A 12,835-nucleotide genomic window follows, 5' to 3' on the forward strand; every position below is an offset into this window, starting at 1 on the left:
GCTGAGCCGCTGGATGGAGAACACCACGCACTTGAGAAAGGCACCCAAAGGCTCTGTGCAGAAGCCCCAGCCCTAACATTCACTCTTCAAAGGCCAGAAGCTAAGACCACCACCGTGAAGCCCCGTTGAAGCAAGCAGGCTGTGTGAGCAGCCGGTGGTGCCAGCGTACCGCCACGTGTCTGCGCAGCGTGGACATGTCGGTGAAACTCCTCTCGCAGGCACGGCACTTGTAGGGCTTCTCCCCGGTGTGGATGCGGTGGTGGCGGCGCAGCGCGCCCTGCTGGGTGAAAGCCTTCCCGCACTGCTCACAGAAATACGGCCGCGTCTCTGGAAACGACAACAAAGCCCGGGCAGCGCGCTGTTAGCTTCTGCCAGCCCTCAGGCAACGGATAACGTTGTCATGTGGTGGAAGTGGGAGGTGACAGGAACATTGGGCTATTTCAGTTGGAAAAGCTCTTTAAGCTGCTGCAGTCCCAGCCCTCCCCTCACCCTGCCACAGCCACACTAACCCCTGTCCCTCAGCACCTCAGCTCCGCGGCTTTAGGATTCCTCCAGGGCTGGGTACTCCCCCAGCTCCCTGGGCAACCTGGCACAGGGGCTGACACCCCTCTCAGGGAAATGGTTCTGCTTGCTCTCCTGCAGCAACTTGAATGCAACATTTGCTCTTGCCCTATTATTTATTACTTGGGTGCAGACACTGACCCCCAGCTCCCTGCAGCCTCCTGTCAGGGTCAGCGAGTGCTGCTGTCTGCCCTCAGCCACCTCCAGGCTCAACACCCCCATTCCCTCAGCCCCTCCCCAGCACCCTTGTGCTCCAGCCCCTTCCCCAGCTCTGTGCGCAGCTCTGGCCACGCTGCAGCCCCTCAGTGTCCCTGTGGCAGTGAGTGAGGGGCCCAGCACTGACACAGCCCTGGAGCTGCAGCCTCCCCAGCAGCGAGTTCAGTGGGACAACCACTTCCTTACTCCTGCCGCTCACACTACGAACCCTGCCTCTCCCCATCACCCAACTCCACAAGCTGATACATGCAGCTCTGGAATACAACTGTGCAACCCCTGAAGTACTTGAAGCAAACTAATTGTGGCTGGGAAAACAAGCGTGTGGGGGAGCTCTGGGCTTTGTTACCTGCGTGGACGTTGGTGTGCTGGGCCAGCGAGGCGCGCAGCCCGAATGCCTTCCCGCACACCTCACACCTGTAGGGCTTGGCGCCCATGTGGCAGCGCTTGTGGCACTTGAGGTACTCCTTGGTGGCAAAGTGTTTTCCACACACATCACACTTAAAGAGACGCTCCCCTAAGCAAACACAAAAAGGCATCCTGAGCTCTTTTCTGCAGAGTGCTGCACTTCACAGACTGCTCTCAAGTACCTTTCTATCCTTGGTAGTTCCTTCCCAGTGCCTCACATCTCTTCTACCAGTTACAAGGGAAACAAAGAGTGCACCTTCTTCAGATCCCACCGAGTCATTTCCAGCAGGGCAGAAGCATCTATTGCCTACCTGTGTGGGTCCGTTTGTGGCCTGTGAGTTTGCCTCTGTCAGCAAAGCAAGCCCCGCAGTCCTCACAAATATACGGCTTTTCCCCTGTGTGGGACCTAAGTGAAGTGAAACACAAGTGAGTTTGAATTAAATAGCTGTTCTGAACGTGTTTGAAATGATCTTTTACACAGTACAGGCAGCAGACTTCATGATTTAAATGAAGTGAGGGAACAGTACATTGTGCTGGCTTGGAAAACAGAGCATCTGTAAGAACTGGTGTTGTACCAAAGCTCTCAAATTCCCCTTTAAAGATGGCCTTTTCCTCACTCTCCTGCTCTACAAAACCCACCTTTCTCTCACAAGTTACAGCTCACAGTATCAGCACCATAAGGGAGAAAGCAGGGAAGATAACAAACTGCTGCTGGGGTACAGACTGGAAGCGCATCCAGATTGTCCCCTCACCAGACCCCCTGGGACACCGTGGGCTGCGTCCTTGGCTCCTGCAAATCCTCTGCCTCACATCCTCCACCCTGCAAACTTTACCTGGCAGGATATTCCCACCTTTAGGGCAAAAGGCACCAAGGAAAGCACTATTTCTGAACTCATGCTGGACATGTGCTTTGAAACTAGCTCAAACCAGCAGAAACCTGGGGCTAACCTTTGGTTGCAACAGCTCTCTGACTTCCCTTGTTCCAACCCAAACAGTGTGCCATGTGAAAATGCTGAGCTGTTGGGCCAAACACTGCACAGACGAGCCAGGCAGTTACCCAAGTCAGAGCCCTGCTCTGCTGCAGGCACGCTGCTCCTCGCATGCAGCGTGGCTCTGCTGCCTTTCAGCACACACACACTGGGCTGCCTGCGTGGACAGAGATGGGATGATTCACCCTCTCCTGGGAGAGGACATCACCACCACCAGGGAGCAATTCACCCAGCCTGGCCCCAGTAACTACAGAGGGAGCCCAGATGAGAAGCCCAGCTTTTGGATTGCGTAGAGATAAATGAGATACCACACTCGGTGACTTATTCAGAGCGATACAGAGAGAGCAGGGCTTGGCACCTGGGTCTCTGAAGTCCCTGCCTAACTCTTCAGCCTACACTGCTTTTCGTCAGTGGAGGCCACCATCCTATTTTGAAGACTGTCTCAAACGAGTGGCTGCTGCTTACAGCTCTGACCAGGGCACTGGTTTCAAAACCCTTCCCAAAACTGATGCAATGGGCAGATGCAGACAAAGCCTTTACGTAAAACAATTAATCAGAGCCACTACAGAACAGATTCCATCCCAGTGTTCCCGCTCTAAGGACACGCGAGGGGAGTGACTCAGCCTGGGGCGCCAGAGGAGGACAAAGAGGGGCTGCAGTGCAGCAGGCGGGCAGGAGAGGGGAGACGCGCCGAGAGCTGACCTGGTGTGGATCTTGAGCTGCGAGGGCTGAGCGAATTTGGCGTGACAAACGCCACACTCGTAGGGCTTCTCCCCGGTGTGCGTCCGCATGTGGAACACGAGCGCCGTGCGCGAGCTCAGCATCTTGCCGCAGACGGAGCACAGCGGCCGCCTGGCTCTGCCCTCGTGCTTCCGCAGGCAGTGCGTCCGCACGTCCCTCTTCCTTTTGAAGGTGGCGGTGCAAAGGCTGCAGGCAAAGCGCCTCTCCTCCGTGTGCACGCACGCACGGTGCTCCTTCCAGCTGTTGTAGCTGGCGAACGACTTGCTGCACACATCACACTGGTAGGCCTTGCCGGGCAAGCACTGGTGGACATCTCTGCAGTGATCCACGTACTTCTTCCGGGAAACAAACTGCTCGTTACACTTCTCACACCTTATCACATAGGCACACCTCTTACTCACCCCGCTTCTATTCACCTTCTTCATTTCAAAGTCCTGCTCTGATTCACGTCCTTTGCTGCCCTTCTCTTTAGCACGTTCCTCCTCCTCAGCACAGACCTCGCCGTTTTCTCCACCGTCTTCGACTTCTGAATACCCCTCTTCGTAACCTGCCTCCTCCTCACCCTTCACACTCGTTCCACCCTCACCTTCGTCCCCTTCCTCGCTTGTTTTTTCCCTCCTTGCTCCAGCTGCCCTGTATTTCTGCCTCCCTTCCCCTCGCTCACTGCCGCCACTTGCTTCAGGAACAGGGGAAGCCCCACATTCTTCCTCAGGGCCGGCGGCCTCTTCGTGCCTCCTGCACTTGTCCCCTTCAGCCCCTGCTGGCCCATCCCACCTCCCTCCACTGGGGCCCTTGTCACAGGCATTTGGTCTGGGAGCAGGTGGAACCACCATCCAATAGACAGGCAGAAGTTTTCTCTCTTGCCCAGACTCGTGAACTTTTCTGTTAAAACAAACAAACAACAGAGCAGGACTTCAAGGCTAATTGTTTCAGCTAATTAATTGTTAACAGCTAATTGCTTCAGCTCAGGGGTGTTTGCCTCTGAGGAAGAGTCTTTCCCTTGGCATTGCTCTTCACACCACTTGAGAAATTAACAGCACTGTTTGGAGAGCACAAGAAGAGGGAAATTCAGTGCAGAGCTGGACCGTGTCATTAAAGACAATTAAAAGGTCTCAGTTCATCCAGGACAGAGCCCCTCAGGTGTATGTATCTGTAGTAACACAGGATGGACTGTGAATTCTCTTGCAAGGCTGTTTAAGAACCCATGGACTTAAACCAAGGGAAATGTAGATGAAATGCCAGTATGGAAAACCAAACCAGATCCCCTGGAACACCATCAGCTGCAGCAGTCGACTCTGCTCACCACTGCTCAGTGGGTGGAACAAGCTGTGTCACCACACTCGCCCCACAGCTGCAAGGTTTTTTCAGATGCTGGACTAAACTACAACCAAATGTTGACTTTGTTTAAAAAGGAAGCTGGGATCCAGTAAAAAAGCCACACAGCTCCCATCCCATGCAGGCAGCATACGGACACACTCAGCATGGGACAGTGGCTCTGCAGTCCTGGAAAGCACTGTATAACTTCAGCACGTCATTTTGCACCAGGCAGTGCTGAAGAAGCCTGTCTGGAAGCTCAGTCTACCCAGCAGAACAGCAGGCAGGACACGTGGCCCATGAAAACCACGCCAAAAAGCACCACGCTGCCCTGACAGTTATGAAACGGGCATTTTCTGGTGCATTTTCAACAGCTGCTGATCCTATTTAAAAACCCAGACCCGAGGCTTCCAAGATCACCTGAGAGACCCAATTGCACAAGTGCCCTTACACTCAGTGGGAAGTGTTCACCTCAGTTCCCAGTCTGGGAGACCCTCCAGGACCGAGAACTCTACAAGGTCAATGGGAAAAAATCTGTGCTGATTTCAACACACCTCTGACCCCATCCAAGGAATCCTGCAGCTAAAGCAGCGAGGAGACATGGAGACAAGAGGAGACAGGATTACTCTCTACAGCTAACTGAGGGGCAGTTGTAGTGAGATGAGGGTCGACCTCTTCTCTCCAGTAATGAACAACAGAACACAAGGAAACGGGTTTAAGTTGTGCCAGGGGCGGTTGAGATGGGGCATTAGGAAAAGCTTTTTCACTGAGAGGGTTGTTAAGCATTGGAAGGGGCTGCCCAGGGAGGTGGTGGAGTCCCCATCCCTGGAGACGTTTAAAAGACACATAGATGAGGTGCTGAGGGATGTGGTTTAGTTCAGTGAAGGGCCCGGCAGTGTGAGTGGTTGGACCCAATGATCTTACAGGTCTTTGTAAGGACTCTCTGAGTGTGTGAGGACTTCAGAGGACACTTTTACCCCGGCACCACGTTTTCCCTGGCGCAGGCAGACACACAGACACAGAAATGCCGTACCTTACGTGGGCACTGTAAGCAGACCTCTGAGCAAAGGCGGCGGGGCAGCGCTGGCACCGATGGGGCTTCTCCCCGGTGTGCGTGTGGAGGCGGCCGGCCGGGCCACACCTGGAGCCGACGGCCTTGTGGCAGCAGGGGCAGGCCTGGGCACGCCGCTGCCTCTCCTGCACCCGGCACACATGCTCCTTTAAGTCCCTCTGCCTCTTAAACCTGTTGTAGCAGAAGAGGCAGGAGGTGCGGCGGTGCTGGCGGAGGGCCCGCAGGGAGGGGCAGAGGTGCTGGCAGGCCTCGCTGCTGTAGCTGCCAGGCAGGCTCCCGGCGTGCCGCAGCCCCACACGCGGCCGGGACTGCTGGAGGGCGCGGAAGGCCTGGTGGCAGCGCTGGCACGCTGGGGCTTTGGCCACGCGCCGCGCCGATTGCCCACCCGCCCTTCTCCCGGCTAACGTGGCAATGAGACCCTCTGCGCCTTCCCACTGCTCAGGCAGGGCCTTTGGCGTGGCCACGCAGGGCTCCCCTGACTCAGTCCCGCTGAGGACAGAACGAGCAGGCTCGTTTCCCAGACAAGCGACGTCCACGCCGAGGCCGTTTCTGGAGTCTGTCTTTGGGAGCTTTGCAGCCCTGGATTTGGGGTCAGGGAAAGCAGTGTCCCCTTGCTCAAGGCTTTCTGCTTGGCCTTCGATCAGGCCGTAGCCAGGAGGCAGCTTCGTGTGGTTTTGCCTGTCCCAGAGTTTGCTCCGTGTGGGGATTGCCACAGCCGGGGAAGCGTTACTCAGCTTGTGGTCCTCCTCGTGCTGGACGCGAGTCCACCGTGGCCCAGCGCTTTCACACAGCTGCCCTTTCAGAGGGCAACTCAAACCTAACCCCTTCCCGCCCTCTGCTTTCACCTCTTCACAAACATCCAGCAGATCCTTACATTCAAGCCTTTCCGCTACTTCCCTCATCCGCTGCAGTTTTTCTGCTTCGATCTCCACTTCTGCCGTGTAAACAAACTCCAGGAAGGAGGCGAACTCCTCTGTGTAGATGTCCTGCAGAGTCACCGTGCAGCTCGCGGCGCCCAGCATCTCATCGCGCAGGAAAAGCCCCTTGAAATAGTTGCTGGAAGCTGCCAAGACAGCTTTGTGAACCAGGAACTCCTCCTGAATCCCGAGCTGCTGTGTGTGAATGGTCACGTCGCAGAGGTGGCCGAACTGGTACAGCGAATGCAGGGCCCTCAGGAGGTGAGGAGCAGCAACCTTGGACTTCATCAGAATTTTCTGCTTCTCCATCCTGCCACAAAAGAACACACAAATGTTTGAGTGCTTGCTCTGCCTCTTCCCTGAGCTACCTCTTCACTCATACACAACATCAGTCATTTAAGGAAAAGCTGAGTGGAGATCTGCATCCTCATTCCTAGTTCATAAGATGTGGCCAAGACCTCAGGGTTGTTTCTGCCCGTGCAGCCATCATCAGCAAACACACTTGGCTTGTTACAGTCACAGACTCAGATTTACACTCCAGGACAACCCTTCAGAGCAAATCTTCTGCAGCACAGACGGTAACAGGAACAAGACACAACTGCCGAGATAGTCCAGCTTAGTGCTAAAGCGCTCTTCACACAAGCACTTCTCAGCAGCAACGGTCGCACCGATTTCTAGGGGAAACAAGCATCTTTCCCCACTCTCTTACAAGGGGGCGACCAAAGCATAGCACAAACAGTTCCATTGAAACTTAAGGAAAAGCTATTTCAGTGCTGAGGTGAGGGAGCCCTGGCCCAGGTTGCCCAGGGAGGGTTTGGAGGCTCCTTCTCGGGAGGTTTCCAAACCCACTGGACGTGTTCCTGTGTGACCTGATCTAGGTGGGAGCTGCTTTGGCAGGGGGTTGGACTGGATGAGCTCTAAAGGCCCCTTCCAACCCCCACCACTCTGTGATTCTATGATACGATTTCCAGTTGTTTCCCAGCTGGGGTTGAATGGCAGCCAGCCTGGTGCCTGGGAACCCTGTGGCTTTCCTGTCTCAACCTGCATATGACATCTCTACCTCTGGAACAAGAAGCCTCATTTACCTTTGCCCACAAAAGCACAAGGATGATGTTGTCAGCCTCGCTGAGGCCTTTAGGTGCTCTGATCTGATCCTCTAAGCTGATATTCCCGATCTAGCTTAGTTTTGAAATGCCTGTGATTTAGGACATGCTTACAACAGCTCTGTAACCCAGGGAGGAACAGCGGGCCAAAACAAACAGACGAATCAGCCTCTTATTGCTGCGAGGCTCCATTTAAGCTTGGCTTGCTGTGCTTCCCTCTCAGTCTAATAATGGCTGGCAGAAAAAGACACCGAGCTGCACTTTCACTTCTCATCTAAATTGTGTTTGACATGATATTAAATACATTCCTGGCAGATACAAACTGTCTGATTAAGAAGACAAATGTGTCTTCAGCATGAAGTACCAGGAAGTCGAACACAATACACAGCCTGGAGTGAAGAGGTTTGATCAGCAAGCTCAAGAGACAGCTTTGAGAATACTCTTCCTATTACAAGCTCCCACAGCAAGCATGGCAGAGGACAACCATCAAATCTGCAAGGTGCAGGTCACTCATTGCTTCTGACACCCTAAAGAATGTTCTAAAAACGACACTGAAAGGTTTAGACTGATTTCCAGCCACACTGGAACATGTACAGCTATGTTTCAGGGAACAGGCAGGATTTCTAACTAGGTAGAAAACGCCTGTCAGTTTGAGTTATACAGAACCCCAAACGTTTGTGCTTAATTAGGGGCTTGATCCTGAGTACTTGACGAGCTCCTGTAAGAAGCCCTCCCCAATCAATGAGTCTCTCAGCCTTCCCACCTAGCTGGTGCAGAACCTCCTCACTCTCCCACTTTGTGCTGATAGCAAGTGCAAGGGTGTTTACTCAGACAAAACAGGAATATTACTACAGAGAAGACAGTCAGGAAGAGTAACTAGAAGAAAAAGACAAGCAAAACACACATTGAAACGTCCCATAGAAGCCAGAAATTGAGGGAGGAGTGAGGGTGTGCAAAATAGCATTGCCTAAATTCTATCAGAAAAGGGCTGCTCACATCTCAACTCCTACAAATGTACAATTATCATCCCAGAATCACAGAATGGTGGGGGTTGGAAGGGACCTCTGGAGATCATCCAGTCCAATCCCCTTGCCAAAGCAGGTCCCACCAAGATCAGGTCACACAGGATCGTGTCTACATGGTTCTTGAGGCCCTCCAAGGAAGGAGCCTCCACACCCTCCCTGGGCAGTCTGGGCCAGGGCACCCTCACCTCAGCACTGAAAGAGCTTTTCCTTATGCTTAAATAGAACTTTTTGTGTTCCAGCTTGGTCTCTGTCTTGCACATTCTGGCCAGTGAGCATCTTCTAAACACTCCCAACACCACACCTACCAAGTGCTCCCTACCAACAGTCACCAGCTATGTGGAAACAATCCCAGCAGCTCCCATGGCACACTTGCAGGCTGCAGGAAGGAGTGCAGACCAAGAGGCTCATACCAAAACTCAGCCCACAAATCCACAAAAGCCATTCATAAAAATCCATTCCACTTAGTCAGTCCCCTGGCTCAGCCTTGTTCATGTTCTCCAACGGGATGTGCTCCTTTCCTTTGTGCCCAGAAGCGACCCCAGCGCCGTGAAGCTCGCTGATCAGTAGCGCTTAAAGAAATCAATGAGCAGAGCTCGTGCTAATTTCCTCCTGCTCCTTTCCCAGATCCCCATCTGCGATAAATCCTTGATAGGCACTCCCATGTGAGCTCCACTATCTGATCCCAAGCCACACGGAGTGGTGTGTTCCAACAGCAGCGCTTTAGGTCAGCTGGTTCCAGATTAAATCAGCCCAGAAATGCTTTACCGAAACGTCTTTCCAGTGAATCAATTGCAAAGTCACCAGTTTGCACTTATTTTTCCTTTCCCCTTTGGGGAAAAAAAACCCCACATGAGGCTGTACTTGGTGTTGCTGTTTGGGGAGGAAATTGATCTTTAGCTTTCTGAAGTGGTGTTCAGTATAGTTTGCTTTCATATGATTTTAGTTTCAGGAGGTTGAGAGCTAAACACAATGTTTCAAGGGTATAAAACAACATGTAGTAAGTGTTTTGCTTTCCCTTGGGCAGTAAAGGAAGCAGCTTCTTACCCCAACGGATCAGGGAAAGCTATTTTCTCTTAATGCTTCATTAATACTCACTGACAAGAGGAGATTCTTGAGTAACTCCCATTCCTGGCAAGGGGAATGAGGATTTACTGCAAGCACTGCAGTAAATCATCTGGTTATTGAATCACAGACAAGGACACATTTTGTTGTAATTACCAGTTAATGCTGGCTTGAAATAATCACCAGGAATTGAACGGGGAAAATAATGGTAACATCATTCACAGTTAAAGCTCCATGTAAGCACAAGAGAAACTTTGGTGCTGAGGTGAGGGAGCCTGGCCCAAGCTGCCCACGGAGGGTGTGGAGGCTTCTCAGGAGGTTCCCAAACTCACCTGGACACGTGGACACGTCTCTGTGCTCCCTGAGCGAGGAGAACCTGCTTTAGCAGGGGCTGGGGCTGGATGAGCTCTGCAGGGCCCTTCCAACCACCACCATGCTGGGATTCTGTTTAACTCTGTCCCACAAGGTACCTTGGTCTTCAAAATGCTTTCACTCAATGCATCACTCAAGCATTCCCAGGGCTGCATCCCAACTCTGTGCCTTTCCTGTGCTCCAGCCAGCCAAAATGACCTCAAAACGACCAGTACTTCTCTGTCCTGCTCTGCTCAGCAGAACCAGCTCATGGGCAGCATTGCAGGATGGTGACAAAGGTGGCAAAAGTGCTATTGCAGCAGCAGGAGCGTGCTGTGCTGCTCCACAACCCCGCTGCCAGCATCTCCCCCTCAGAAACCCCGTGGGAGCTGGGTTAACAGCCCCAAGAATCTGCAATTCTCCCGTGCCCCAAAGCTACTTCTGAAAGCAGCAACAATTTGCCTGTATGCAGGACTTAGGGAAAACACAACTCATGTAACAGAACCTCTGCAAACACAAAAACACCTTTCAATTCTGTTACAGCTCCTGAAAGGTCACTGGAGTAAGCATTTTAGACAGCAAAGCCTGAGAGTGGCTTCCAGCCTCCAAGAAGAGGTTTGTGTTTGTTCTGTGCTGTAACACTGTCTTTTTTACCTCACACATAACTGACAAACAACAACAGAGCCAACAACAGCTCTCTACCAAGCCTTTTCAATCAGATCTTGAGCTTCCCTTTGGAGAAGCAAAGAGGAAATTCTTGCTCAACTTATTTTCCCAGGGAGGGTTCCTTTACACTCTCAAGGGCTGCACATACATGTAAAACAAAGGGATCCAGCAGGGATCAAAATGAGACCCCTTGAAGTATCGATGGTGTTAGGGAAAAATGACCCCTCAAAGAGTCCTGGTATGCTCTTACTTGATCATCTTTGTGCTCTACAGAAACTGCTGGTATGGTGTAAGAGCATGTAATCGCTCCTCTTGCTGCCTGGGCTGCCACGTGGCAAGATAAGCCCAACATGGGTAGATCACAACAGCAGTTCCACACCCCAGATCCAGACTGGTCACATGAACTGCTCGAGAGACTGGATTAAACAACCAGAGCTGTAGCACAATAGGGAACATATTTTGGAGCAAGCAAAACAAGTGAAGTAAAGGGTGATAAAGCCATTGCCACAGATGCACAAGATGCAGCTTCAGTCCTCAGACAAGCCACAACTGTGATGCTTTTTCTGAGTTTTGCTCTTTTTTTCCCTGTAAAACCAGGGAACAGTTGCTGGTCTCAGAGACACACTGTGATGACAAAGCTACCTTAGTAACAGTGAGACAACAAGCTAACAGATGAACAACAGCACTACAAAGACGTAAATAACAGGCAGGGTTACTCAACTGTATTAATCACCTGGGGAATTAAGCTTATTCCCATGGATTCCCACACGATGCAGATACACCAAGTGAGGCTTGTCAGGACACTGAGTGCATGGTAACGACTGCACCTCTCTTGCCACAGTTCGTGGCCTGTTTGCACTTTGGGGTGAACCAAGGAACTGCCACCCAGAGCATCCCAGTTTATCCCTCCAAGAGTCACCGGAGCCTTTATTTCTCTTTAAACGGGCAGAATCTTGAACTCTTCCCTGCTGCAAGTAGTTACCTAGGCAAGCAGAAACACTCCTCACGTGAGAAAATGCAAGGCTGATGGTGCTTCCCAGGCGGAACAGCGCTGATATTCACAGCCCTGTGTGTGAGACACCGCACTGAGCTCCTTGTGCCCTGACAGAACACGGTTGGGATCGTCTTCTGGGCTTTGCGTGGCCAACACGCTTCTGTGTGCGTAACGACCTGCCGTGCCCCCAACCCAAGGCCGTTTCCCCCTCAGTGCTCGACCACGGCCTCGGTTTCCTGACGCCATGCCCAGCAGGGGGCTAAAGCTCCGCGCCGGCCCGGCCCGGCGATGCGGGGCCGTCCGTCAGCCCCGGGGACCCCGCCAGGCCGCCCCCCGCCCGGCTCCCGCGGCAAGGCCTCGCCGCCGCCATGCCCGAGCGCGAAGCGGCGAGGCGCAGCCCGTGCCCCGGGGACGCCAGGCACCCTCCGGCGGGGCTGCAGAGGCCGGGCCCCCTCCCCACCGTGCCTCCGGAGCCCCGCGGCCCGGCCCCGGCCCGGCCTTACCCTGCCACGGGGGGACGCCCCGCGCCCGCCTCAGCCGCGCCCGCCGCGCCTCGCCCGCCCCCGGGAGAAACCACCGCTCCCTCCCCCCCGCATCCCCCCTCCTCAGCGGAATGGTACGGCGAGCCCGGCACGGCCACCGCTACCCGACAGCGACATGGCCGCCCCGGCTTCACCGTGTGTCGCGGCCATGGCGAGGGAGGGCGCCAGGAGCGGGCGGCCATGTTGGGTGCGGGCAGGGCGTTGGCGGGCTCCGTGAGGGGCTGCTGAGGGGGCGCAGCTCCCGCCGCCGCGCAGCCGCCCCCGGGGCTCAGCCGCCGCTCTGCCTCCTCACACGCCGTCCGTTATTTCCTCTCAATACACTGCAGCTTCCAGGGCTCCCTCACAATGACGAAGTTGTTCCTTTGGAACCTCTCCTGTTGCAGCGTGTGCCCGTTGCCCTGCCGTTGGCCGTCACTGAGCACAGCCTGGCTCCAGCCTCCCAACACCCACCTTGATGGATCTGTAACCATGAATGAGCTCACTCAGGCTCCTCCAAGCTGCAGAGCCCCAGCTCCCTCAGCCTTTCAGCACAAGGCAGATGCTCCACTCCATCACCTCTGTGTCCCTGCACTGAGCTCTCTCCAGCAGCTCCCTGTCCTTCTGCAACCGAGGGGCCAAAACTGGACACAATATTCCAGATGCGGTCTCATGAGGGCAGAGGGAACGGGGAGCAGAACCTCTCTCTGCCCATAGCCCTTCTAACCCAGCCCAGGCTGCCATTGGCCTTCTTGCCCACGAGGGCACGTTGCTGGCTCATCTCATCCTGCTGCCCACCAGCACCCCCAGCTCCCTTTCCCTACACTGCTCCCCGAGGGTTCATTCCCCAGCCTGTGCTCTTTCCCAGATACATCACTCTACACTTGCCCTTGTTGAATTT

The 12,835-nt window shown here is 54.0% G+C and overlaps 1 protein-coding gene across 1 annotated transcript in view; it reads right to left on the reverse strand.

Annotated features, from left to right (window-relative positions):
* LOC104556293 (GDNF-inducible zinc finger protein 1-like) overlaps positions 1-11,615 on the reverse strand; it is a 13,098-nt gene extending 1,483 nt beyond the window's left edge. The window contains exons 1-6 of the mRNA XM_061989379.1: positions 11,405-11,615; positions 5,260-6,525; positions 2,874-3,794; positions 1,494-1,588; positions 1,124-1,291; positions 170-327 (exon numbers count right to left, since the gene is read on the reverse strand). Coding sequence (XP_061845363.1) covers positions 170-327; positions 1,124-1,291; positions 1,494-1,588; positions 2,874-3,794; positions 5,260-6,524 — 2,607 coding nt within the window. The 5' untranslated portion in view covers position 6,525; positions 11,405-11,615. The remainder of the gene's footprint in view (positions 1-169; positions 328-1,123; positions 1,292-1,493; positions 1,589-2,873; positions 3,795-5,259; positions 6,526-11,404) is intronic.
* Between the last annotated feature and the right edge of the window lie 1,220 nt (positions 11,616-12,835).

Source organism: Colius striatus, chromosome 2 (assembly GCF_028858725.1).
Source record: "Colius striatus isolate bColStr4 chromosome 2, bColStr4.1.hap1, whole genome shotgun sequence".
In the NCBI taxonomy this organism is placed as follows: Eukaryota; Metazoa; Chordata; class Aves; order Coliiformes; family Coliidae; genus Colius; species Colius striatus.